At 38.2% G+C, this 27,471-nt stretch overlaps 2 protein-coding genes across 7 annotated transcripts in view; both read left to right on the forward strand.

Annotated features, from left to right (window-relative positions):
- chd4b (chromodomain helicase DNA binding protein 4b) overlaps nt 1-11,035 on the forward strand; it is a 30,403-nt gene extending 19,368 nt beyond the window's left edge. For all 4 annotated transcript variants that reach the window (XM_088013566.1, XM_088013567.1, XM_088013565.1 and 1 more), the window contains exons 30-40: nt 684-817; nt 1,935-2,079; nt 2,179-2,335; nt 2,633-2,718; nt 2,796-3,030; nt 4,203-4,259; nt 4,956-5,126; nt 5,201-5,309; nt 6,333-6,465; nt 6,555-6,750; nt 9,952-11,035. In XM_088013566.1, the coding sequence (XP_087869692.1) occupies nt 684-817; nt 1,935-2,079; nt 2,179-2,335; nt 2,633-2,718; nt 2,796-3,030; nt 4,203-4,259; nt 4,956-5,126; nt 5,201-5,309; nt 6,333-6,465; nt 6,555-6,750; nt 9,952-10,154 (1,626 nt within the window). In that variant the 3' untranslated portion in view covers nt 10,155-11,035. The remainder of the gene's footprint in view (nt 1-683; nt 818-1,934; nt 2,080-2,178; nt 2,336-2,632; nt 2,719-2,795; nt 3,031-4,202; nt 4,260-4,955; nt 5,127-5,200; nt 5,310-6,332; nt 6,466-6,554; nt 6,751-9,951) is intronic.
- A 4,124-nt stretch (nt 11,036-15,159) lies between these two features.
- Nucleotides 15,160-27,471, forward strand: part of ptpn6 (protein tyrosine phosphatase non-receptor type 6) — a 30,367-nt gene continuing 18,055 nt past the window's right edge. The window contains exons 1-4 of one of the 3 annotated variants that reach the window (XM_014969920.2): nt 17,546-17,994; nt 18,369-18,394; nt 19,434-19,556; nt 20,632-20,826. In XM_014969920.2, the coding sequence (XP_014825406.2) occupies nt 18,387-18,394; nt 19,434-19,556; nt 20,632-20,826 (326 nt within the window). In that variant the 5' untranslated portion in view covers nt 17,546-17,994; nt 18,369-18,386. Of the gene's footprint in view, nt 15,348-17,545; nt 17,995-18,014; nt 18,033-18,368; nt 18,395-19,433; nt 19,557-20,631; nt 20,827-27,471 lie in introns of those variants that run through there. The other 2 variants (XM_088013701.1, XM_014969919.2) reach the window with 2 other exon arrangements.

Below are 27,471 nucleotides of genomic sequence, written 5' to 3' on the forward strand. Positions count from 1 at the left end.
GCTTGTAACTTCAGAGACATGCTGTCAGTAGTTCATAGAATAAAAGAACAAAGTTCATTTTACTCAAACATATAACTATAGAGAGTAAAACCAGAGAAACTGATAATTTTACGTGGTCTCTTAATTTTTTTTATACATGCAACTGTCATGGGGTTTAATGTGAGTTGTGAACACTTTTGTGTCTCTTGCAAAGCAGATAGTGATGCTGTGCCACACAATTATGTGATTTCAGAACTATAAGGAACCATTGAAGTATATCAGAACTGCCTAATGATGCTGAAATTTTATTTCACACCTTTAGTAAAAATGTTGAGAGGTTTTCAAAATTTTGAAAATACTTAAATGGGAAAATCTACACTAAACAGATATATCTTTAAACAGTAAATAATCTGTAATACTTTTCTCAATGGTAGGAAAAACAGCAACATTACTGTTATTTTGCAGGATCGCCGTAGGGAATTCAAACTTGGACTGGATCATTTCACCAGGATTACAGTTTATTAAAAACACAGTTTATGATTAGTGAAACTTATACTGTTTTGTGAAAATAACAAAAAAGCCATTCTTAGTTATTTTAAAAAACAAAATCTTGAACCTTGTGAACCCAATGTCACGTACTGACTTATATTGTGAGTTGAATTTACAATTTTTATTTTATTTTGACCTCTTTAATTGCCTGTCAGGTGCTGGGCTTCAACGCACGGCAGAGGAAAGCGTTCCTGAATGCAGTGATGCGTTATGGGATGCCTCCTCAGGATGCCTTCACCAACCAGTGGCTGGTCCGGGACCTGCGAGGGAAATCTGAGAAGGAATTTAAGTAAGTTTCTTTGGTTCTGTTCAGGCTCTGAAAACAATCATAAAACTTAGACCTGCAGTTTGTAACTTTCATAAAAATATGGTTCATCCATATTTGTTAAAATAACTGTCACTATGTCTGCATTCACACTGCATTCTGAAGTGACCCAATTCAGATTTTTTATTTTTTATTTTTTGCCATGGTCGATGCAACTTGTATGTGACATTCAGTGTGAACTGAAAGTGTCCTGCATGCACAGTAGATGGCGCAATAACGTCACGTGGTCAGTTTCGCCAACCGCCATAAGAAAGTAGAAGAAGAAGTGCTCAGTGTTTGTGGAAGTAAACATGGATACTAACGGTGGAGCGTAGCTTACAATTTTTAAGTTGTTGTCTGACCGGAGTCAGAACTTCAACAACTTAATCCTCGTTATTATCCTCCATGGTTGTTTTTCTTCCCGCTTGCGACTATCAGGGCGCAGAATAATGACGTTTATCGAGTGTCAATGAATGTTGAGTTCAGGCCTGGTCGTTAGGATTCAGGTCACATTTGAGAAGAATGAATACGTGTCAGATATCCAAGAGTCGCATTTGAAAAGAATCTGACTTGTGTTGTTCAGATTGTCATAAAAAGATCAGATACAGGTCGCATTACGTCGAAAAAAATCAGAATTGTCACTTCATGCTTCAGTGTGAACGCTGCCTAAATTAGCAGTTTATTATAAAAAATGAGCTCTTCTTTCTTCTCCCAGTGCGGTCTGCTAAAACGCACTGGTCCTGATCAAAACAACCAATCACAGCCAGGAGGAGGGCCTTAGTGCTGTCAACCAAGTGTGTGTACTTCCTGCTCAATGTTCTCATGGTGGAGCAACAACTTACCCTTACAGGAAAACTGTTTATCTGCCGACACTGGTGGTTATGCTAACCAGCCTTAGCACTGATGACAGACTACGCTGTGATGAATCGGCTGTAACATAGCGGCGATTAAAGGGGTGGATAACTACCATTAGTATTTAAAATGAAAAATCCTAATCAGCACTTGCAAAATAACCATATTAGAGAATATATGAATCTGAATAATGCAGAAATCTGCATCTGCTTCTAGTCTTCACTGCTGTTTACACTTTGACCTCCTCCAGGGCTTATGTGTCTCTGTTTATGCGACATCTTTGTGAGCCGGGAGCCGATGGAGCAGAAACCTTCGCAGATGGTGTCCCACGTGAGGGTCTGTCGAGGCAGCACGTGCTCACTCGCATCGGGGTGATGTCACTTATAAGGAAAAAAGTATGCTTCACACAGATACGATCGCGCCTCCAGGCCAGGCTGTCTGCGGCTTAAAGGAGAGACAGACTCCCTGGCTGACTTGTGGTTCTGGCTGAACAGGTTCAGGAGTTTGAACATGTGAACGGTCAGTGGTCGATGCCCTGGATGGCAGAGCTGGAGGAAAATAAAAGAGCGGCAGCTTTGGCTGCAGGTGAAGACCCGAAAACCCCGTCCACTGGGACGCCTGCAGACACACAGCCCAACACTCCCATCCCAGGTAAACACACACTGCCTGCTTGTTTTTATGAGATTTACTTCTCTGTTTCTGCAGTAAATATGTTTTACACTCAGCTTATTTTGTTCTAACACATCTGTAATAAGTGTCATTTCCCTTAGTTTTAGCATTTCATAAAGCCTTAATTAAATTTATACCTTTTTCACTGAAAGATGGTTTTATCTCAAAGAGCTGGCGCCCTCTTGTGGCAGTAGTCATAATAAAGCTTAATATGAATGATTCTGTTTATTGTTAAATATTTAAAATACATGATGTGTTGACTTATTTTCTGATTTCCAGAGGATTTATCTAAATCAGAGGACAAAGATGAGATTAAAAAAGAAGGAGAAGAAAGCAAAGTGACTAAAAAGGGAGACGACCCTGAGGTATGAATTATTTTGTACTCAAATCAGCAGTTTAGTTGACATAGCAATAATTTTATCTGTTTTTTATTTTCAACCAGATTATTGAAATCCCAGATGAATCAGAAAAATCCCCTGCCTCTGAAAAGAAAGACGAGCTGGGAGCAGAGAGGAGGGTGAAAGACGAAGGCGATGAAGGGAAGGAGAAAGATGGTGAGAACACGAGCAAAGAGAAAGAAGAGAAGAGCAAGGCTGCAGCCGAGAAAGAGGCCTCTGCTAACAACAAGAGCGACGGTTCAGACAGCAGGATGGACTCCGAGGAGGACAGGTCAAAAGGTCAGGATGTAAAAAATCAGTTCAAACTTGTGTTTAAAGAATAATCTATTATGTTATTGTTGTTATTATGGCATTATCCGCATCAGTAGTAACATTATTATTGTTGTTACCTGTGGGGATATTGTAAGCTTATCATTGGATGTATTGCATTAATCAAGAGTCTGACTTAAGTTATCCTGCTGTATTACTCATAAATATGAAAAGATCATAACTGTGATGTTGCTGATGGGTTTTAATAAGTTTCTACTTCCACCCGCACCTTTGCATGTTTACTATTTATCACACTACTCTGTCATTTTATTTACAAATTATAACATTTACTTAACTTAGAAAATATGAAAGTCTTTTAAAGTAAAATACTGTTTACCCACAGATATGAGACATTATTCCACATAGCCCAGGTCCCCCTTGAAAATGAGATCTGGATCTCAATGGGATTTACCTGGTTAAATAAAGGAATAAAGAAAATTATACCAGTAATTCAGTTCAAAACTTGCATAAACTCATTAAACATATCATGCACACATTTCAAGCAATTACATTTGTTAATTTTAATGATTATGGCTTATAGCTAAAGTAAAATGTCAGACTTCTACTCAGCTCCTTTTGCATGATTTACTTCATCAAGGTGGCATGAAGATCAATGTTATGGTATTCAATTATTAGAATTATTATATAATTTACACGATCAATGCTTTGGGCAAACCCTTAGATAAATTGGAGAAAATTTGATTTTCATGTTTATTACTTCTGAGATAACTCAGCTTTTCAGTAAGCTTCCCCTTAAACAGTGTGGGGAGCTTCTTACCTGTTACACTGACCCCTACTTGAACTGAGTCATTATTTATCAATGCACACTGTTCCTGGAATAATACTGTATTTGTTATTTCAAGTTCAGTTCAAAAAGCTGCATTTTAGCAGATCCATGTAAATGAACGGGAAGTACCTGCTTTCTCCAGCTCACGCTGCAGGTTTCATAAACAAAAGTATTCAAATCAGAGGATTTCAACAACTTCAGGCTCGACAGTTTGTATTTATAATATATCAAACTCGGAGCAGAAATGCACAATTGCAACAACACAAGAGTGTTCACCGTAACTGTGTCCTCATGTCGCTCTTGTGACTTCCTCTTTTACTTTTTAAGCTTCTCGTTCTGCTTCTGTTAATTTTAGCTGAAGACAGCAAAGATGAGAAGATGGACACTACGTCTCCAGCAGAGGACAACAAAGGTTTGGACACAAATATTCACCACTGCTGTTAACTTTATCTTTATTTCTGTTTATTTTACATTATTTTACTTTGCCTACTGTCCCACTAACATACACAGAATGTTCTCCTTAACTTTCAAAGCTTTTATTGTGAAAGTTTGGTGGACATACACCTACACTGGTGGGCGATGCCCACAACAACCATGTGATTCGTGTAAACATACCAGAGGTTTCTTAAATTAAAAATGCAATCAATCTGGAGGACATGATGGATTCCAGCTTATGTCTCTGCATCGCTATAGTTCTGTGTTTTGTTGTTAAGGGTTAATAGTCTCAGATTGTCTTTTGTCATCCCGTCTGCATGGGTCATTGCCTGGGTGGTTGTGTGGAGGCTTTTGACAAAATAGAGAAGATGGACATAATACTGTTTTGGCAGTTCTGCCAAGTACAAGCAGAACCTCGACTACAATAGTTCTAGTCTAATAAATCTGAGCTGGTCAGCCGAGGTGGAAGCTGGAGTCTTAACTCTTGTGTTTTATGGACAATAAAACATTCATGCCTTTGCACAGGAAAGATGTGAATTATTGGGGACACCAGTTCAACCAAAAATAAAAAAAATATATATATTTTCTTGTTTTGTTTTTCTTTGTATTTGTAACCAAATGTGTTGCCTCTCTTGATCCTGAAGAGTACTGATGGGTTCTTTACACTTTGTAGAGCAAAAAGAGGAGAAAGACGGGATGAAAACAGACGATTCTGGAAAACTGCAGAATGGCGAGAACGGCAAAGAGGGAGCAACAGCTGCATCTGCGGTTAACATCAGTGAGGAGAAGAAGAAAGCCTCCAAGCAGAGGTTCATGTTCAACATCGCAGACGGTGGTTTCACAGGTGGACGCACTTTCCTTCCTCTTTTTTTTTCTGTTTCCTGCCTGTCTCTTTGACCTTTCTGCCCTTCTTCCCAGAGCTTCACTCCCTGTGGCAGAATGAAGAGAGGGCCGCCACCGTCACCAAGAAGACTTATGAGATTTGGCACCGTCGCCATGACTACTGGCTGTTGGCTGGGATCATACAGTATCCTTTAAAAACATTTATTAGCAAAACAGTTTTTATGGGTGATTGCTGGCATTTTAAAAACCTAATTCTTGTCTTAATGGTGACCTGTTGTGCTTCAATATACAGGTTAGAAGAAATATAGGGGCTTTACAAAACATGTTAAGGTTTTTGCACAAAGTCATTCTTAGATGACGAGATTCGAGTCTGGTCAGTTTTACCTATTTTGAGCCCCTGTCAGACTGAACTGTTTTAAAGTCTCTGTCACTTTAAATCCAAATAAGCTGCTGCTGGCCACGCCCCCCTACTCAACGTTAACACTCCCACGTGAAAATGGCTGCAAATAAATGCTCAATCAATAAAGTCTATTCTATTCTATTCTATTCTATTCTATTCTATTCTATTCTAGTTATACAACCGTGCATCTTTGAAAAGCAGAAATGGAGCCTCCTGCACAACCAACAAGAATGCAGGAAGTGATATCTGAATGATGAATCAACAACGAAACACTTGTTTTTCCAGCAGCCATTGTACAGCGAATACAGCGGTAAATCCAGCTGACCAAACTTGCTGGAGCTCTACTAGTGTTGCTAGGTAACAGTACAGTGTGACTCAACAATCGGGAGGTTTTTGAACTGGCTTGTTTTCCAGACACTAAAAAGCATTATTTCCAAAGACAGTTGGCTGTTTTTATTATTATTATTATTATTATTATTATTATTATTATTATTATTATTATTATTATTATTATTATTATTATTATATTTTTTAAGTGCTTGAGCTGTTTTTAAGAGTATTTGAGACTCAAGTGAAAAAACAAAAACGTGCAAAATGTGAGTTTTGCGTAATACTTCCCCTTTAAATAATTATACTAAACATGTAATTAAGAAAAGTTTTATTTGAACATTTATAGGAGGTAATAGTTATCCATTTTATTTGGGTTCAGAGATGGTCCTTAAAAGTCACATAAAATGTCTTTGCTCTCGGTTGTCCAGAAACTACAGCGTTGTTGCTGTTGCGTTGCCCTTGACTCTCATGTCACAGACACGGCTACGCTCGATGGCAGGATGTGCAGAACGATGTGAGGTTTGCCATCATCAACGAGCCCTTCAAAGGGGAAATGAGCAGAGGGAACTTCCTGGAGATCAAGAACAAGTTTCTGGCCCGGAGGTTCAAGGTGAAACAAACTTTCTAAGTAACTGCAAAGAGTTCAGGCCTGCTTGAGTCACGCCTCACTGAGTGTTTCTGGTTTGTTTTCTCCTAAAGCTGCTGGAGCAGGCGTTGGTGATCGAGGAGCAGCTGCGCAGGGCGGCCTACCTGAACATGACGGAGGACCCGGCTCACCCATCCATGGCCCTCAACACTCGCTTCAGCGAGGTGGAGTGTCTGGCAGAGTCCCATCAGCACCTCAGCAAAGAGTCCATGTCTGGAAACAAGCCTGCCAATGCAGTGTTGCATAAAGGTGAATAGGGTGCATAGAACACTTATGTGTTTCCTGTTCAGATATCCTCACATCATTCTGTGAAAGATTTTATTCTATTTATAAGAGAAAAGAAAGAAGTGAAGATAAATAAATTTGTTAAAACCTTAAATAGGTGCTGCTTTGATGCTTCAGTTTTTCTCCAGGGGAGGCAAAAGGCTTTCAGTAAAGAAAATCTCAATGTGAACAGAACAAATAGGCATAAAAATGTATGAAGACACAGTATGGATTAGGTGAAAAATATCAATACTGACCAAAAACAAGCAAGCAAGCTCGGGTTTTATTAGGATCATTAAAAATAAACAATGTAAACAAGATTAGAGCAAAAGTAGAAGTGTTGAATATAAACAAGAAACGCATCCAAAAATCTTTGTTGTTTCTTTAGAACAGTGGTTTTTTAAAAATCGCTTTTAAAGTGTAATATTTTACTGATTTATTATTATTGTCGTTTTTAATCTTTATTATTGTACAGCGTTTATAAATCAAATGTGTTACTATTATTTTTACTGGAAGCCAGATCTCCGTTTCATCCATCATTTGTACCTGCTTGTTCTCGCAAGGATGCTGAGGTGTTGGTGTTTCTCTCCAGCGATCATTAGAAAACACAGACATACAAGACAATCACACACACCGATACCTGTAAGCGCAAAAACATTATTACATACAAAACATTTATGTAGTAATACATGCTTTGTATGAATAATTGTATTACATACATATGTATGATTGTATTACATACATACAAAACATGTTTGTAATCATGTTTTTGGACTTTTGGAGGAAGCTGGAATACCTGGAGAAGTCCCACAAATGCAAAACATGGAAAATCAATGCAGAAAGACCCCATGCTGCTTGTCACAAGCTAATCTATCAATCAATAAAGTTTATTTGTGCTGCACATTTCAGTAGTAAGCCAGTTCAAAGTGATTCACACAATGAAAACAGATAAACATCATAAAGTGTAAAATAATCCAGTCTATCAAAACCAGTTTTTAGATTTTGAAAAAAATCTAAAAAAATAAAATAAAATAAAAAATAATAATTATATTGGTGTTTTTCCACCAATATGATTAGTTTCACAAAGAACAAACTGTATTTTTATTTTTTTTTAGTGAAGCAAAGACTGCCCAGTTCAGTTTCAACTAGCTTAAGTAATTTAAATTTTGAATTTGAATGTATCAAAATAGAGAGAAAATGTTTTTAAATTTCTGTTTCAGATGACATTGTTTTAATTTTCTGTGTTTATTCGTGGGAAAATGAAAAAACTTACAGGTAAAATTCACAGGTGTGCAATCACTAGCTTCACATCTTATCACCTTTAGATTTAATTCTTTTTTTTTTGTAAAGGAATCTAATCAGCTTGTTGGAAAAAACGAGTCGTTTAAATGTGTCAAACTTGTGTTTTCATGTTTCTTTTATCTTCACTTCCATTCATTAAATACTTCTGAACAGAGATACAGGAAGCTGTCCATTCAGTACGGCTTAATTTGCACGCCGTCGACGCCAGAAAGGCTCTGCAGGTAGACACAAAATGACTTCTGCTGTAGTGAAAGACGGTACTAATTTAATGAAATGCAACAATGCAGAGGCGTGAAAAGAGAGAAGAGGAGGTTGCATGTGATAATAATTTTCATTACTGACAAATGTCACCCTAAATGTCAGAATGCAAAGAAGAATCCTCTTTGATACTGACCTTTATTTCTATCAAGTAAACTGTTTACAGAAATGTGTGTGCAGATGTGTAAGTTACATGCTGCAAAGCAAAAAGAAAAAAGGAAATAACTATCCTGCTCTGCTTCGTAGATTTTGGTCAGTTACAAATTAATATTAGGGTGTGTCTGTTGTCACAATGATCTCATGTAACAAAACGTGGGTAGATGTAATTGCCAACTTCCCCATTCTGTGTGGCTGCATTGCAGAAATTATGATAATACATTTGCATCATGTTCACTGTAAATATTTTTTTTAAAAAAGGAACCCTTTTAAATGCCAGAAAACACTGATGCACTTTCAGATTTGATGGCAGTAAAACGATAAAGGATGGAGCGTGACAACAGCGTCAGAGTTTCTGAAGCAGAAACTGAAACACTGACAAGTCCAGGTCTCACCTCAATTCACGGCTGTACAACATATCAGAACGTTTTGGCTGTAGATTATTATTTTGTAAATTTCTGTCATGATACAGATATTAAAGTTAAGTCATAGTGCTCTTAAAAAGCCTTAAGTTTGAGTTGGTGAAATCTGCAGAAACATTGTAGCAATGACGACAACAAAAAACCAAAATGTCACCAAGTATTTTTGCCTAGTTTCTACTTTCTTGTGCAAATATCTTACTTCACTTTGAATAAGACAAAATTAACTCACACAATTAGCTTTTTAACAAGATATATTCTAATAGTATTTAATAAAATTGATTTAAAAAATTGTTCTAGTTCCACTGGCAGGTTATTTTATTTAAGACAGTGAAAAATGTCTTGTTATAAGTGAAATTAGTTTTTGATTTAAACTTTCTGAGAAGTGAAAACTCTAGAGAGTTTTCCAGCTTGTCAGGGTTTAGATAAAATATGTTTAAATAGTAATAACTGATAAGCAAATCTCAGGGCAGTTTACAACACTTCAAAAATACTAAATCTTTATCGAGTTTATTTAGAATGTTTCAGTAACAAGGCAGTTCAAAGTGCTTTATATCATAAAAACACAAAAATAAAAAGTCAGAAAATCATAGAAACCAGTAACTAGTAATAAGACAAAACTAACTTACAACTAACTTTTTATCAGGATATAGGAGATTGTTTCAAGTCAGTAATTCTTTAATATTGACTAATAAGTACCTGTTCCCTTGGCAGATTATTTCACTTATAACGAGATATTTTTCCCATATTATAAGTGAAATAATCTGCCAGTGGAGCTTGTCCTTTTTCATCAACATTAAGGAGGTACTGACTTAAAACAAGCTCTTGTTTCGTTTAGAAAAGCTACTTATAGGTTTTGTCTTATTTTTACAGAAACTAGACAAAATACTTTGTAAGATTTTGTGTTTTTGCCGTGTAGCTTGGTTGTTTTATGAAATGGCATTATGCCCATGAAAAATAGATAATACCCCCTATATGTATCTGTTTATTTTGTTCTTGTTAGTTTTATTTGTGATAATAAGCCGTCACTGTTGCTCTGCTTCGTCTCCAGTCCTCAAACAGCTGGAGGAGCTGCTGAGCGACATGAAGGCCGACGTCACTCGTCTGCCAGCCACCATCGCCAGGATACCCCCCGTGGCCGTGCGGCTGCAAATGTCCGAGAGGAACATCCTGAGCCGCCTGGCCAGCCGGGGGCCCGACGTCACGGCCCAGAACCAGTCCCAGACCTCACAGCAAATGCAGGTGCCGCGCTGACCAATCCCATCGCACCTTTTTTCCCATCTCGCTCACTGACTGAGGCTAGTCACGCTCACCTCACCTCCATGTAGCAGATGTCGTTTATTTTACCCACCTTGTACAGCACAGTCAGGTCAGTCGTTGCTCTGCACCTATGGACAGCAGCCGGAGTTTATAGAAGGACTGGAAATGTAGATAAACGACGTGAAGCTAAATTCAAGCATTTTTCCTTCTGGGATCACCTGAGCACTGACATGCAGGCAGCGCCTGTCCCGACAGCAGCCTTCAGCGCGTGTAATATATATGTGTGTCATTAAACCGATCATGTTTGAGGCGTCCCGGTTCTCTGTATTAACTTTTAGGTCGCGGCGGGATTTTACTGCGTCACTTTCACCTGTAGGACCTTGTGAAACTCCCGGCGTTTTTGTTAGAAGCCGCCATGTTGTCTCTGAGTCGGTACCGGTACGTTTGATGGGTGTAAGTGTGTTTCAGGCGGGGCGGGTTACCGTGCGTCTCTACTGCAGAACGCCTCGCCGCCGATGCGTCAGGTCTGTTACCTCCTCTCCTTTCCGTCCTCCCAGCTGGCCCATCAGGTGAGCTGAACTGGGACCAGCTCTTTGTGCACACACCACAACCAGAACCATTACATTCCTAACAGAACCACAGATTTACTCAACTGAGACTTTTGCTCAAATGCTAAAAAAATAAAATAAAATAAAACCATCTCCACTTGCTTTTTGGTACATTGGACAGTTTTTGGGAAAGATAACAAGATTTTGAGTTTATTTAATTTTTCTTATTGTCTGTTGTTATGTTTTACCTTATAAAATATTGTTACAACCTTGTTGTTTTTATTGTCGCTGTTTGTTTTTATGACCTACAATAAAAAGTCAAATGTTTCTCATTCCTTCTATTCCTTCATTTCTTTAATCAAATCTGTACGTGATAAAATGTCTCAATTTTTTACAAAATAAAGTAACTTTTGTGCTTTTGTAGGAGACAAATTATAAGAAAAAACTTTACATTTCTTGTCAGGTATTTATACCTGTGGAGCATCGACTCCGCACTGAGAATGAGCATCATCCTAAAGGTCTTTATGTTTTGCATCTATTTTTAATAATTAATATTTATATCCCACAATCATTTCTCATATGTTGCAACACAAGAATTGAGTGTATTTTGCTCTTCAGCTGGAAGTATTTTGTACGTCTCTACCAGGTTTGCACATCTAGAGACAGAACTCTGCCCATTTTTTATTGCAAAATGCCTCAACCTTATTCATAATTCTCTAAACGACCGGAAATTATAATTATAAACGTATGACTTTTATGTCCTAAGTTCATGGGTCATAATTCTGCACCATAAAAAGCCAGATGCGGTAATTTTACTAGGCCTTCATGGTACTTTAACTGGACCATTTTAACACACAAAGGTTATGTTCACACAGCAGGTAAATGCCTTCTTTTGCCCATATGTGACATATACCCAACATTTTCACTGCAGTCTGAACGGCCCAATTCTGATCTTTTCACCCTAAAAAATCTGATCTGTGCCACTTCCATATGTGGAAATAAACTGGTTTTCAATTTGAATGGATATTACTCATTTTATATGACTTTTATGTTATTGAAAAGACAGGTGCTATAAATCAGGGTGTAAACAATGACTGAAAATTATAATTATGAACTTATGAAAAAAGTCTGTGTTACTGCATCAAATCACAATCCCACCACTCTTGGCTCTGACTACAATCCAAACACTTCTCTACAGAAGTTGCTCTTAATTCTCCACAAAAGGTCATTGCCATTAGTTGTGCTTTCTTTTTATTAACTTCCCTCTTGTTGTCGGCTCCCCTTGCTGAGTAAACTTTAAAATAGATCCACAAACATCTTTTATTCAAATGTGTAATAATTTCCATTATTACTCCCATAAACAAAGCGCTGCTGTGTGACGTCTGTGTTCTTCTGGTCTGGCTTTGGGGATGTAAACTGTTCACACAGAAGTCTGAGTGCGGTTGGGTTTAGTTAGTGTTATGAATGACTTCTCTGAAGTTTAAACTTCAGAAGAGTTTAAACTTCTTCTGTTCCTACTGAAGAAGAAAAATCCCCACCATGGCTGGACAATAAATCAATAACAATATATATCACGATAGGCACGTGATCATTATCAAGAGACGATATATCTGGCAGCCTAACCAACATGAACCTTTCCATGTGACGTCACGCTCTCTAGAACTCCGCCCACTTCGCCATGACGGACGTTAAAACAACCAATGCGCTCTTTTAAAGCTAGTCTAAAATCGGATATCTGTAATCTAATATAGCTTCTATTCCGTTGATTTCGCTTTAATATGGTCATAGCGTGCTGCGCGGTCGGTTGCATAAACGGACAAGAATGCGAACCAAATTTTTCATTTTACTTTATAACTTTTAATGAAAAAAGATGGCGGCGATGGATAGCAGCGGTGAAATTGCAGATTTGCGGCAAACACTTTTTAGAAGGTAAGAAAACTAACGTTTTTAAACTTACATTACAAGTAAGTATGATTAGGAAGACATCAAAAATCGCATTATGTAGAAGGTACGCTTATAATCATTAGTAACCATGGAGACAATGCAGCACCGTCATGTAGCCTAGCATTATGTATGTTAGCATCTCGTCTTTTGTGCGTTTTCTTGTTGCTCCAGTGTGAGGGGAAACACTGTTTATGACAGTGATATAAATCATGTGGTGTGAATCCAGGCAAAGTCGCTAATTTGATCAACACGTCAGGAGGGAGGGGGTATGGGTTAGTTTCTAAGCTAACTACCGCCGTCTTCGAGCCCTAACCAGGTGTGGTCAGAGGAAAAGCATATATATATATATATATATATATATATATATATATATATATATATATATATATATATATATATAAACCCTGACCATCCTCTTCATGAGACTGTCTTGGGGAAACAGTGTCTTTAGTCAGAGGCTTTTTTGAATTCACTATATTACAAGATATCTTTTCTGCCAACATCCACCACTATCTACAACAACTCTTTGAAGGATTTGAATTAACATGAATTACAACATTTAATTTTCCTTTGGGATCAATAAAGTATTTCTGACTTTGAATTCAGTGAGTGGCACCAACTAAATCAGTCGTTCTTTGGTTACCTAGCAACAACTTGTAGAGTCACTTGTGGTTACCTAGTAACAATCTCTGGAGTAACTTGCGGATTAGGAGTTAAAGGTTTCATCACTGTCTCATAACTGCTTAAAAATAAAAATAAACAGCGTGGAGTGAAAACTATGGATAAAACAGGAAAGGAAACATAAACAGTTTGGTCATATTTGACATTTAAAACAAAAAACTTATCAATAATTAACAGTATTGGGAGATATGATAATCGTGACATCTCCACAGGAGGATGCTGCCACCACCGTGTCTCACAGTGAGGATGGCCTGAGTAGCAGTTTCTCTCCTGACAGCATTTTGAGCGAAGGCCTAAAGGTTTAACTTTAGTGTCATCGTCTTCTAGAGGCTTGCTGGACTATTTATGGCTGCACCTAACCGATGGCTTCCTTTTTGACGCTCTTCTTTAAAGGTCAGACTTGTGAAGGGAACAACAACTGGTTGCCCCGTCAACAGATTCTCTCCTTTTGTTTGCTTTTCTGGTTGATGCTTAGCCTGCCAGTTTGGGTGTTTGGGTATATTTGTAGCTGAGCAGCTCTCTTGTTTATGTTTCATCCCTGACCTGTCTGCGGTGTTCTTTGGTCTTCGTGATGCTTTTTGTTCACCAATGTTCTCTAACAAACCTCTGAGGCCTTCAAAGATCAGCTGGGTTTGATCATGTGTAGCAAAGGACGAATCTGCAGCCCCAAAAAATACTTTTTTCTGTTTGTCTTATAATCAGTATTGATTTTACTGAGTTATAATTGGAGTAATCAGTTACTACTTGAGTTCTGATAGTTTTTTTTTATCTTAAATGAAAAATGTAAATATTCTTGTACAAAATATTTAATTACAGCTCTGAATGTGTTATTTCAGAAAATTACCTTTTTTTTTAGAGTCTGTATACTCCAGTTAACAATTCATCCATCCATTTTCTTTACACTCTTGTCCCTCAGTGGGGTTGGGAGGGTTGCTGGTGTGTATCTCCAGCTAATGTTCTGGGCAAGAGGCGGGGTACACCCTGGACAGGTTGCCAGTCTGTCGCAGGGCAACACAGAGACACACAACCATGCACTCACGCCTAGGGACAATTTAGAGAAACCAATTAACCAGACAGTCATGTTTTTGGACTGTGGGAGGAAACCGGAGTACCCGGAGAAAACCCAGGCATGCACAGGGAGAACATGCAAACTCCATGCAGAAAGACCGGGGCCAGGAATCGAACCCAGAACCTTGTTGCTGCAAGTCAACAGCTCTACCAACTGCACCACTGTGCAGCCCAATTAACAATTTGATTACTAAATTAGTTGACTTTTAGTTTAATAATCGACTCATCACAGTTAATACAATTAATCGCTTCATTTGCACAAGATTTTAATTAGATGTACCAGAATAAAAAATGCAAATGCACTCAACACTTTTTTCACTTTTCTTCACAAATATGTACTATTCTCTTTCAGTCTATTTTAAAAAAATGTCAGTAAATCAGCAGTTTGTGTGAACTGGCTTTTCAAATCTTCTTTTTGGTCAATTATTTCCTACAATTTGACGTCCTGTCTCGTCTATCTGATAATGATATTATGTTCTTTTATTTGAACGCTGAGCGTGAGGAGCTCTCTTATCGTTTGCATGCAGGCCTCGAAAGATGGGGCAAAATTTACATGGAGGCAAATGTAGATCCAGGGTGGTGATAAAAGCCGGACCGCTCTTCCTCGTGGAGCCGGTTGTGAGCGGAGGGTCAGGGGCGAAGCGGGCAGGAAAAGACACATTTTCCTCCTGCAGATAGTGAAATAATTAGGAAGAATTATAGTAAATTACAGGGTGGGAAGGGCGGCGCGGCTTTGATAGCTTATCGTAGGAAGACTTGTTGGCTGGAGTCGGGCTGCTTGTTGATCAGTCACCAGAAAATGGAGAAAGGAAGAAGAGGGGAAATAAACTGTGAATGGAAAAATCCATGACCGTTTTCACTCAAACCTTGATTTCCAGCCGTCACTTCCTGATTGGGACAAACCCAACGCTGCGCAGATCCCAACAGGAGCAGCAATGTCTTGTGGGTGAGTGTTTTACGTTTTACCCGATGCCTTTGTTTTTATTTCCAACAAGATGCTGTAATTTTTTTCTCCTGCTTTCACTTTTTTTCCACTTTGCTGCTTTTCTTTTTTTTCTGTTGTTGAATCTGGTGGTTTGTTGGGAAATTGTCTCAGAAATGTGACTTATTGATTGAACGCTGGTAAAAAGTTATTTCATTAGACGAGAAAAAACGTGAAACCACTGAACTTTTAGTTTGCTTTTTTAAATTTACTCATTTTGTTTTGAGCTTTTGGTTTTAAAGTAAAAGATAAACGGATCTAAAACATGAAATCACACCGATACGTTGACGGTCAAACAGCTTTACATTTGATCAAAGATGATGATAAAAAATCTCTGAGAAATTGATGTGAAATTGTTTCACTTTGGGTCAGACTCAGAAAGCAATAAAATGTAAACTAAAGTCGATTTTTCAGATATTTTCTAGATTTTTTGTTCCTTCTTTCTTTGTGTTTTTAAGTTTCTTTCTGCCGTTCTTCCTCGTATCCATCCTTCCTTCCTTCTTTCCTTCTCTAGGACGTCTCCTTTGGTTCTCTGTTTAACATCGGAGAGAAACTTTTTCATCTGAGAGATTGAGAACCTCACAACAAATTCCTTCATTATGTCCTTTTTCCCTCCGAACTCTCCTTCCTCTTATTCCTTCCTTCCTTCCTTCCTTCCTTCCTTGCTTGTCATTTTTTCTTTTCATCTCTCCTTCCTCACCCTTATTCCTTCCTTCTTCACCCTTATTCCTTCCTTCCTTCCTTCCTTCCTTCCTTCCTTCCTTCCTTCCTTCCTTCCTTCCTTCCTTCCTTCCTTCCTTCCTTCCTTCCTTCCTTCCTTCCTTCTTTCCTTCCTTCCTTCCTTCCTTCCTTCCTTCTTTGCTTGTCATTTTTTCTTTTCATCTCTCCTTCCTCACCCTTATTCCTTCCTTCTTCACCCTTATTCCTTCCTTCCTTCCTTCCTTCCTTCCTTCCTTCCTTCCTTCCTTCCTTCCTTGCTGTTTCTGGTTTTTAAACTTAAAATGCTCATAAAATATTTTCCATATATTTATAGTGAATTTTTGTATTTTAAAATAGGTTTTAAAGAACTGAGGATTTCTGAAAATGTGACTTTAGAAAGTAAAGTGATTAAAATAAAGTAAATAGAAACATTTATAATAACCCTGTAAAACTGCTGAAGTCCCTCAGTTACGTTTATTTCATTGAAAATATTTGCTTATTACAAACTATTGTAACTCCGATGAAAAAAAATCTATTAATTAGGTATTTTTTCCCCCTACTGATGTCCAAACATTTCTGGTTGAATTTATAGATGATAAAAGTCAGACTATGGAGTTTGATAAAACTTTTAAATCTTTTCGCACATCATTACCAGTAAATAGTCAAATGGTTACGTGCATGTTTGATGCTAGACGTGCTCAGATAAGGATCGTTGACGGGTTTTAACCAGCTAATACACTAAAGAGGAACATAACTGAACGGCTTCATGCGCGGAAGAAGTTGTGTAATCAGTGTGAGCATTAGAAGCAAACCTGCATCAAACTCCTGCAAGCGGCAACAATCTGGTGCTCTGCTGCAGCTTCATGTGCTCTGAGCAACGCTCAGAGCATTGACCAAACAATCGGGGGAAACATTGTTGTTGTCACTCTGCGGCTGCGACAACTCAACCAGAATGAGCGCTGCACGTGTGTGTGTGTGTGTGTGTGTGTGTCTGGAGGAGGGACAAAAAGTCAAAGCAGTTTTATAACTGTTGCAGAGCGCCACAGTGAAATGAGAGGAATAAAATGCAAGCAGCCGGCGTTAACCACGACGACACCTGCAGGGCTGCATGTGTGCTAAAATGTGCTAGCGCGCGTTGGGGGCAGGGAGGAGCGCTCCGTGCTTTATGTGTATTCCTCCGCAATTCGTCACTCTGAAAGTTTTAAAGTTGGCTCAGAGGAACTGGTTGAACGTGGATGTGGATGGAAACTATTAGTGGATTAAACGCAGACTGTTTGTTTGTGATGCTTTACGAGGAAGCCTTTTCTATTATCCTTTACAAAATGACAAATTTTGATGAAATGTTTACCCCTGCAAATACTTTGGCAGCTCAAACACACCCACACAGGCGCGCTTTGCACGGGGGGGGTCAGATCGCAAATGAGGAAGTGACTCTGACCTTTGTGTGTTACATGCACACACAGTCATACACACCTGGAAGTAAAGGATAAACGGCAGCAGTGGCAGACAGGTGGGAAGGTTGAGACACGAAAACGTCAGAGTTTTTTCACTATTGAACTGTGAAGCACGATGGAGTAGCTGGTGGATCCACCAGTGAATGGATCTGCACAGGAAACTCCAGTGATGGAGCCGAAACCTTCTCTGCTCTCAGATTCGATCAGGTCTTGTTGTGGTCGTCATTAAGAAACGAGAGACAAGAGCGAGAAGAAGAAGAGAAAAAAGCTGCGTCTCTATCTGCTGGAGGAATTCCGGCCTGTCAGCTATTTTTGTTCCTGTGTTGCTTTCACTATTTTGTGAAAGGAGACGTAAAAAGGAAGGAAGAGAGCGAACGACGCAGAAGGGGGAAGAGACAGACGTATACTGTGTGAACGTCCCGGCGAGTGACAGTTGTTTTCAGGAGCAGCTGAGAAGAGTAAGTGTTTACCTGCTTCTGGTTGGCGCTGGGTCGAGGTAGGAAGAGGTCAGACTGCAGGAAGGTGCTGAGAGGAGGAACATTTATTAGTGTTTTTTGAATGTGATGCAATAAAGCGAGAGATAGATGCGACAGTTTTGATGTTAGGTGGAAAGACGTACGTGTAAGTCGTCTGGTTAGCGTCTGCGACAGTAGATGTGCAAGAAAGGGAGAACTCGTATTAAAGTGCACAAGGAGAGAGGAAGTAGCTAAAAAGTTAGTCTTTACTCTGTTTTTGTGAGATTAAGGATCTAAAAGGAAAGAGAAAAGGCTTGTGCTTTTGAGTTTGCACGTGTGGCACAGGTACAAGTGACTCTTGTTCTCTCTCGTCCCAGAAAAAGTGAGGAGACGACATGGTTCGGTGAGTCAAAGCCTGCGCCGGACTCTGTAACGCTCCGTTAGTCATCTCTGGTCGTGTCTCTTTTTGTCTCTTGATGACAACTTCTCTGTTTCCATTCCTCCTTCTCGTCTTTCGCCAGACGTTCACCGACTCTGCTCTGTTCCTCTATCATGTGATTTCTCAAGCCTTGTGTGCGAAACACTCTGCTTTAGACGAAAAGGAGGCTTTAAAGTTTAAAATCTGTGTATCCTCAAGATTTGAGTTCTTTGAATCTCTTGTTTCTGTGTAAAAGACAATTTTAAAGTTTAAATTGTGTAATCTGTGCTTTAATGTTGCTGTTAAACGCAGAATAAAGCTGGCTTATATGATGCATTAAGTTAAAAGAAAAATATCTCAGGAATCATTATCTCTTTCAAAAATGAGGAAAACCGGCAAACGGTAGCTGGTTAAAATCCTACCTGACCCAAAATTAATTGAGCGACCGGGTTGGTTTTCTTTTTATTTGTGGCTCATTCACACCACAGCCACAAACACTTTAAGTTTTTGATTTAAAAACAACATATTTTTATGCTGCATTTTCATGTTTCTCAGCTCAGCTTTCGTGCCAGATTTCTGGGTTACGGATGTTAGATGGGAGGTCTAGTGAATTGCCGTAACTTCATCTTTCTTAACATAATTCAGTGAAGCTGCTGATGTAATTTGCATGTTGAAAATGTTTCATAATCAAAAGTATTTCTGATTCAGAGTTAGAAAGAATAAAACATTTTCTCTACAACGAGGATGTTTCTGTTGGAGTCGATGCTGAATGAAGAGCAAAATAGCAAAACTCAAAATGTGATTATAGTAACCTAATCTGATCAGAGCATTGGTTTTATACTTAGTTTTAGTTATTGTAGCTCATGTTCAGAAAGCGACCAAGCCGTTCTTGTGGGTCTGTTATTTAATCTCTGTCTTGTGGTATAATGGTGCTGAGAGTCATGGTTGTTTAAACCTCTTCATTCTTATCGGAGACAAATGCTCCTTTTTTTTTGCTTTCTGTCTCTCACTGCATGTGATGCAGGTGGTTCCACAGAGACATCACTGGTCTGCAGGCCGAGGAGATCCTGAAGTCTCGAGGCATCCATGGCAGCTTTCTGGCTCGACCCAGCAAGAAAAATGTGGGCGATTTCTCCCTGTCCGTCAGGTACTAACTGGGCTTACTGAGCTCCGCCGCTCTCCTGTGGATCCTGATTTTACGCTCGCAGCTGCTTTATGTACTTCCTAATTTCCTCTGTAGACTTTAAACGTCGCTGAATACAATAAAGGTGGAGATATTTAATGAATGTGTGGACGTCATGTGACGGAGAAAGGCTAAAAATAAAATTCTTCGCGATGCAGGTTTCTAAAAGGGGAAACTATTGCTGATAAATCTGCTGTCCGCATGTCAGACGTCGTGAAGCCTTTGCCCTTTAGACTCAGCCGGGTTTCACTGATTGTAAAATTATCCTCTGTTGTAGAGCTTTCCCCTCTAACAGGTGATTCATTAATGCGCCTTTCGCTGCTTCAGACACATTTCGCCACAGAAAAGTTGTTGGAGGTTTCCTAGAGGCTCCAGGAGTAAACTTGGTCATTCAGTAATAACGTTGGTTTCATTATTTGGGACTTTTTTGCATGTTGAGGAGAATTTGAGGTGAAATAAATAGCCACACATAGAAACATGTGCACACTTTGCATTTTAAAGAGGAAAACCTGATGAATGTTTAAACCAATGATTTCCGCAAAGTTAGTGTAAAAAACGCAGCTGATTTGGAATCCTGAAACACATTTTTACCAATTTGTATTACAGATCAATAAAATTGATAACTCTGACTGTAACTAGATGATGAATTAGAATTAACTGGATCTTATAAATATAATTTGTGTTATGGGTAAATGTATTTTTAAAAGTGAAATAATCTTCCAGTAGAACTATTGCTTTTTAATCAATATCATGGAATTATTCACTTAAAGCAATCTCCCATATTTTGCTGAATATCTACTTGTAAGTTAGTTTTGTCTTATTTCAGGCGAACTAAGATATTTGCAGTAGAAACTAGACCAAATATTTAGTCAAATTTTGTGTTTTTGCAATTTCTTGAAGTGTCTTTTACCATTTGAACATATCAATTCAGTTTTATCTGATGTGAAAAATGCCAGATTAAACCCTGACGAGCTGGAAAAACTTTCTCACTTTCCTTTCCTTTAGGCGTTTAGTTTTTTGACTGGTTTTCTTTCTTCAGGGTGAGTGAACAGGTCACCCACATCCGCATCCAAAACACAGGAGACTACTACGACCTGTACGGAGGGGAGAAGTTCGCCACCCTGTCGGAGCTGGTGGATTATTACACTGCAGAGAACGGCATCCTTCAGGACAAAGACGGGACGATCATCGAGCTCAAATATCCCGTGAACTCCTCCGACCCGACTACAGAAAGGTCTGACCTCCCTTACTTATTAATTTGCATACATATATAGTCATGCAGAATAAGCTTTCACAAGGCATGACTCTGTATTGGACGTGTCCGTTCATATATCTCATGTAGGGATGCACCAATCCGCTTTTTCATTACCAATATCTGAGGTTTATTATCAGCTGATACGATACGATACAGAAAAACATTGTTGAATTACTGAATTACATTTTCATTTGATAACTCTGCACCAGTACAGTACACTGAAATACACCAGTAGCTTCACTTTCTTGGTCAAACATGGAAAAACAACCTTAACTTGTTCAGTCGGTGCATTTAGCAGTAAAACAGCCAAAGTAAAATAAATAATAAAGAAACTGAAACTGACAAAAACAAAATGTTCTAAACATTGACTAGCCTGGTCAAACATGTCAAACTGCAATAAACCTTTAAATGGTTCAGGAAGTGAAAGTATGAATTCTAAATATAATGTGAAATAAACACAATGTCGCTCAGAGGACAAAGTATAGCTAAACTTACTTTTTTAAACACAGATTTAAATGTGGTGAATTACATTTTATTTTGATGACTTTGAATAGATCTGCTGTTATGGATGTCATCGATACTCAATCTAGAACATTTTCAACATCGGGACGATACAGATATTAATATCGGATTGGTGCATTTCTGACCTCACCTTCCTTTTGAACATATTTGACCAGTTTGGTCATAAATGCAGCTTTTCCTAACTTTTCTGAGCGTTTATAGAGTGTTTTTAAGCACAGCTGGCTTCACGACGTACTTTTTCCCAAAACAACAGTAAGTTGCTGTGCAAAAAGCTTAATATTTTTTATTCAGAGCAGTCGAACGTTGTCGAAAGAGGATTTTTAGGAGCTGAAATGGGGCAAAGAATGTAAATCTGGTGGTTGTGGCTCAGTAAAATGGGTCCCGGTGGTGTCCTTGATGTCCAGCGCCTGCAGCAGCAGTCGGTGTTTGACTCATTTTGTCTGTTGGCCTTTTTGGTGGGGTCTCCACCTTCACTTTCGGGTTAGCTGAGACGACGTTTGGTTAGGTGGTTAGGCTAAAAATAGTCCGCCGTGACCAGCTACATTTCCTCCAGCAGCCGTTATGTTGCAAGGACAAAAAGCGTCATTTGTCTGTTTCTTTAATGTTCATTCAGTCTTTTCCTCCGGGGGATAAGCTCTCATTTAAGGAAATTTGAGGTGTTGCAGCATCTTTGTTGATCACAGTGTGAGTCAGTAATAAAACGCCCACCTTTAAGAGCTGCAGCGCATTTATTCCTACATCTGGTTCTGTTTGCTGGATTAGAAGAAACAAGAGATAATCGGCGACATAATGCAGCTAAAACACAGTCCTGTCATGGCATCAAGCTTAGCTGGGCGATAAACTGTCCCAGAAGTTATTGCGATAAGCGATAATATTGTTGTTTTGAGACCATTTTTAAGTCATGTAATGGTAAAGGCGTAATAATAAAGCAGAAGCACATTCTCAAAGATCAATAAAATTTAAATTCTAATCAATATTTAACGCTGGAACTGGAAGATGTTTTAAATAAATAAACAAAACAACAAAGAAAATTAATTATTAAATGTCTTTAAACAAAATAGTCATTCAGTAAAAGGGATAATTGAGTCCAAGGCACCAGACTGAAGACTTTTTATCAACCAGTTTTCAGTAGAAAAAGAGAAAAATGACAAATCATGCAAGTGTAAATTATTGAGTTAATTTTGATTTATCAATGATTTATTGCTTATTAACAGGTGCAACTCAATAAATTTAGATTAGATTATTTCATAAACTCAACTCAAAATTGAACACAGATTAAATTATTTAAAGTGTTTTTATCTGTTAATGTTGCTGCTGCTCTCAAAAAAATTACATTTACTAAAAATGTTTAAATAAAAATTTCATTTTTATTTGAAACTTTGGCATGAATTACTGCATCAGAGCAGCGTAGCATGGAGACGACCAGCCCAGGTTTCTTTAGTAATCTGGATTATTATTCTGGTGCCTCTCACTTCTCTCTGGGCTCACGGATTATCAGCGGGGTCGAGGTCGGGTCAAGTTTTGGTACCTTTGGCGTCGTGGGCAGGTCCTGCTGGGAAATGAAATCAGGTCTCCATAAAACCTTTTAGCAGAAGGAAGTACAAAGTGCTCTGAAGTTTCCTGGTAGACGTCGACTGTGAACCTCGAAAACCACACTGGACCAGAACAAATCATCTCTGACTGTGAAAACCTAAATTCTAGAAACATTTGTCTCTCCACTTCACTTCCAGACATGAAATTCAAACTAAAGTCTCATCTGAAAGCAGGACTTTGGATCTCTGAGCAGAAAGTCCAGTTACTTTTCTCTGCAGCCCAGATGAAACGTTCCTGATGTCTTTAATCATGTAACGTAGCTCATCTTCTGGAAACATCCGTCGTAATCCTCAATGCACTTTTTTCTGCCTCATTTTTTCCTTCCACTAACTTTCCCAAAAGTGGCGAGAACATAAAATCTCTGATAAAAAATGCTTCTGGTGTCAATTTCTAATTACATTTTAATAAACTCTAAACCACAATCATCAAATACACACTTGAAATCTCTGTGTGTGACATATTTATCTCTATATGAGTTTATTATGACAGAATTACGTGAATAGATTTATTATCGGTGATATTCTAATTTATGAAGATGGACTTATATTTCAAAACGTTTTGTCTGCTTTTTCACTCCTGTGAAATAGATGGAAAAGATTTGACCTGAGATGTTCTTCCAAAGTTTAAATTAGATCTGTATTTATTTTTCATGCTGTCCTACAGCAGGAATCTTTTTTTTAAGATCGTCAGAATGATTTATTATCTTTTAAATACTAAAACAAATTAAAAAATTAAATCTTGGATGTTTATTCCTCCAGTATATCTACATCTGTTCAACATCTTGTTTTTCTACCTTCAGTTTCTCACGGTTTAGTTGCATTTTTGTTCAGGATTTTAAAAAAGATCCTGAACAAAATCTATGTAGATCCATGTTTTCATATTTTCCTGCTTTTCTGCTAACTTTAATGACACTTTAGAAGGATAAAAACCTCAGAACGTTTTCAGGATGAATAAAATGCATCCATCTAAAAACTAAATATAAATTTGACATTTTGACAGCTACGTCTGGCTTCATTTTTTCACCTCGGGACGAATCAGAAACTTGATTTCGCGTTGACTCGCCTGTCGGTTCTTGCGTTTTTGGGAAATGTGATCGTCTTTGTCACGTCTTTGTTTGGGTCTAACCAAACCCTGTGGGTGATGGCAAAAAGAAAGTTTTAATTGTTGGGTTCTAGTTTTAGTTCCTTTGTGAAAACTTTGTGACTGATGGTGAGATATTGGTCTTAAGTGACAATAAACTAAATAAATTTTTGAGTCAGAGCTGGTTAGAGCAGCTCAGGGAAATGCAAATGAAGAAACTGGTGCATGTAATTTGTTCAAGAAAGCTGGAATCTTTCTGTTTTTAGGTTAAATTTCAGCTAAAGTATTGTTCTGCCCTGGTTATTTCAGAATAACAGTATTAATGTCATACGGGTGAAATTCTTTACTATTTTTTAATTAATTAATTGAATTATTTGTATTTTAGCTACCTTTTATACATTTTGCATGCAATTAATCTACAGAACGATGGAAATTATGAGCAAAGGAAGTTAGATCGAGACCGAAATTTATTTCTTCGTTTGATTTCCGCCCACAGGCTTCTATTTGTTTTTTATTTAACTATTACCATAGTTATTACCAGTGGCAGGAAATATCATCATCCCAGAAATAAAAGTTGCAATAAATTGTCTTTAAAACGTTGCTATTACTAAAATATGTTATTATTTTAAGTATGCTGCAAATTTTGTCTCAGTTCACTTTTCCCTAAGTGCCAGTTTTCATAGGAAGCTGTTTCTGAAATGAACTTTAGTGCTTTTCTTTAGCTTTCAGTTTTATATTTAAATTGAACAAAGCAAACTGTGAAAACATACTTTTTTAAAAAAATATACACTAAAGTCTTTCTTTGGATGATTTGGTTAAATAATTCTTAAATTATTAGTCTGTCTTTAATTTATATGGCAGATTAAAGATAAAATCCTTGATAAAATCATGATTATTGAAAAGGACTGTGACTGAGCTGTGAACATATACGCATTTCTTTTCACTTGAAGAGGAGATTTCACAAGAATTTGAGTAGCCAAATAAAGCAATAATATTTTTAATTTAACTTTCTACGACATATTCAGTTTATGTGTTGTGCTCTTGAATTAATTTACCAGTTTCTGCAAGGCATTAAAAAGTCTTGAATTGTTGTTCTTTTTATTTTCAGGGCGTTTATGAACGCAGACTTTCCATTCAAAGTCCTTGGCGGCATCCAAAATTTGCACATTTGTTTATTCTTTGCTATTTCTTAAATACTGTAGTTCTTACTGATGAAACAATGTTTTATAACTCTTTGACAAAACTACAGTAGGAGTTTAAAGCTAGATGTTTATTTTCAACCAGCTAATTTGTCTTGAAAATAGAGCAGCTTTATCAAGGTTTGGCATAAAATCAAGAATGTCAGTAGTTGACTCAAACCCATCTGTAATAACCGAGACGTTTGAATGTGTTGGCACATCTTTAAGCTGAACTGAAACAGGATTATACAGTAAGATTTTCAAGTAATGCCCTTTATTCAGTTGTTTTATTATCGGAAAAACTCTCATTAGCGCCTGTTGCTAAATATAGCCTCTAGATGATACAGATAATTCACGTCTGCATGCATGCTAGACGATTCTTCCTGCTGCAGTGGCGCCTTATTGAAACGCTCTGCAACATTAATTTAGCCAGGAGAAAACTCCTTGAGGTCAACGATCTCCTTTACAAGGTTCATTTTAATGCATTCTTAGCTAAGCTTTGCACCAGTATTTGCGTTTTTTGCGCAGCATGCACATAAATCGATGATGTTGCAGCTGGAGGTGGAGGTTTTCCTTCCAGCTGGAAACACGGAGCTGCTCTGATGAAGCATGCCGATGTCCAGCTAAGTCCGAGCGAAGGACACTAGTTTCTGCTGCATTTTGTGAAAATCAACTGCGAGCTGGAAGCTGTGCCCTCTAACCGCCCCACCCCTCCTCATCCTTCTCTCTCTCTCTTTCTGACAGTTGTCTAACTTCCCTTTTGTTTCTGCGGTTGGAAACTTTAAGTTTTGACACTTTTGAAAGCAATGGCCAGACCCCGCTTGCTTGCCTTCCTCTATTGCACACTCCATCATGTTCTTGCTTACTCGCTATCTTCCTCATCTAACGCAAACTTTCTGTTGTTTCAGAAAAGTGTGCCTGCATGCATTTCCTCACGTTACCTTGCAGTGCGCTTGTCCTGATATAAAAAATATCAGGACAAAAAGATGTGAACTCATTAAGAAAGATTTGACTTTGGTTACTAATATAAGAGATCTGCATCAGGCTAGTTTGCAGCTTCTGCAGAGCTGCATGAGAAGAGGTTTTTTGGAGCGTTGTTGCACGCGGTTCTTGAATCTTATTTCATCTGGAAGAATTTTCCAAGCTGGAAAAGCAAAAAGACAAACTTGAAGAATTAAGTAGAAAACGAGAGGCAGCTTAATTTACTGCAGAAGGTAAGCAAAGGGAGGGGCATTAGTGGATGTAACATATCGAAAGGGGGCAGGCTAAAAATACTCTGTCCTGTTCAGCCACGAAATCTGTCATCAGAAATTTTCCGACCGCAATGCAGGAAGTTTAGAAAAAGAAATCGAGAACTGTGCCTAAAATTAAGTCAGACTCAAGCTGCATTTGTACATTCATGAACTCAAAAATACACGGCAGAGTTACGGACAAAAATAAATCCAACCTGGTTATAGCAGCTGCACATGCTGTTGTAATTCAGACGCTCGTTTTTCTTAATTGATTTTATAAGTGCTTCAGATTTAAAGTGTCATACTCAATTCATGATGCAGTGATCCACACCACTGCAGAGCCTTGAACTCAGAGCCATCGGTGTGGCTAAGGTCAGCCACACCGATGGCTGACCTTAGCACAAGAGTCACAACCTCGACTTTTTCTCACCTGTGAGTCTGTAGGAGGCTGGGAAATCTAAAAATAATAATAAACTTTTCTCACAGAAAGCTTGCAGAATAAAAATACATGCAAGACTCAGAGCATGCATTTCACTTAGTATGTCCAGTCGACAGCCTCACCCTGCCACACAAATTTAGTCTTCATCTTACATAACCTCTCAGGGAACTAAAAATATAATGTAATTTCACTGTTGAGAGTGTGGGAATGTTATTTATACAACTGACTTTGTGAAACAAAGAATGTGGTTTACCCTGCCTGCAAAACAAACACAGAGGAAATATCCTGGCCTCAAAGAACACAGCTAAGCTTAAAAGTAAGTACACCCTCGATCAGTTCCTGGGTGTTCCTGGATGATGTAACCTTTGCCAGGTTCTAAAATAATTTTCATCTGACCACTTGCACTCAAAACAACATGCTGTGCATTGTGAATGCTAAATTAAAGCCCATCCCAATGCAAAGCATGCGCAAAAATACTTAAAACCTCAAATTTACATTCTTACATTTCTTCTTTACCATTTTTTATTTGTACTGGCTAACGAAAATAAGCAAAACAGATGGTAAAGTCAGTTTACTTTAA

This window comes from Poecilia mexicana, unplaced genomic scaffold (genome assembly GCF_051168715.1).
Source record: "Poecilia mexicana isolate PSO_F unplaced genomic scaffold, ASM5116871v1 scaffold_16, whole genome shotgun sequence".
Classification (NCBI taxonomy): domain Eukaryota; kingdom Metazoa; phylum Chordata; class Actinopteri; order Cyprinodontiformes; family Poeciliidae; genus Poecilia; species Poecilia mexicana.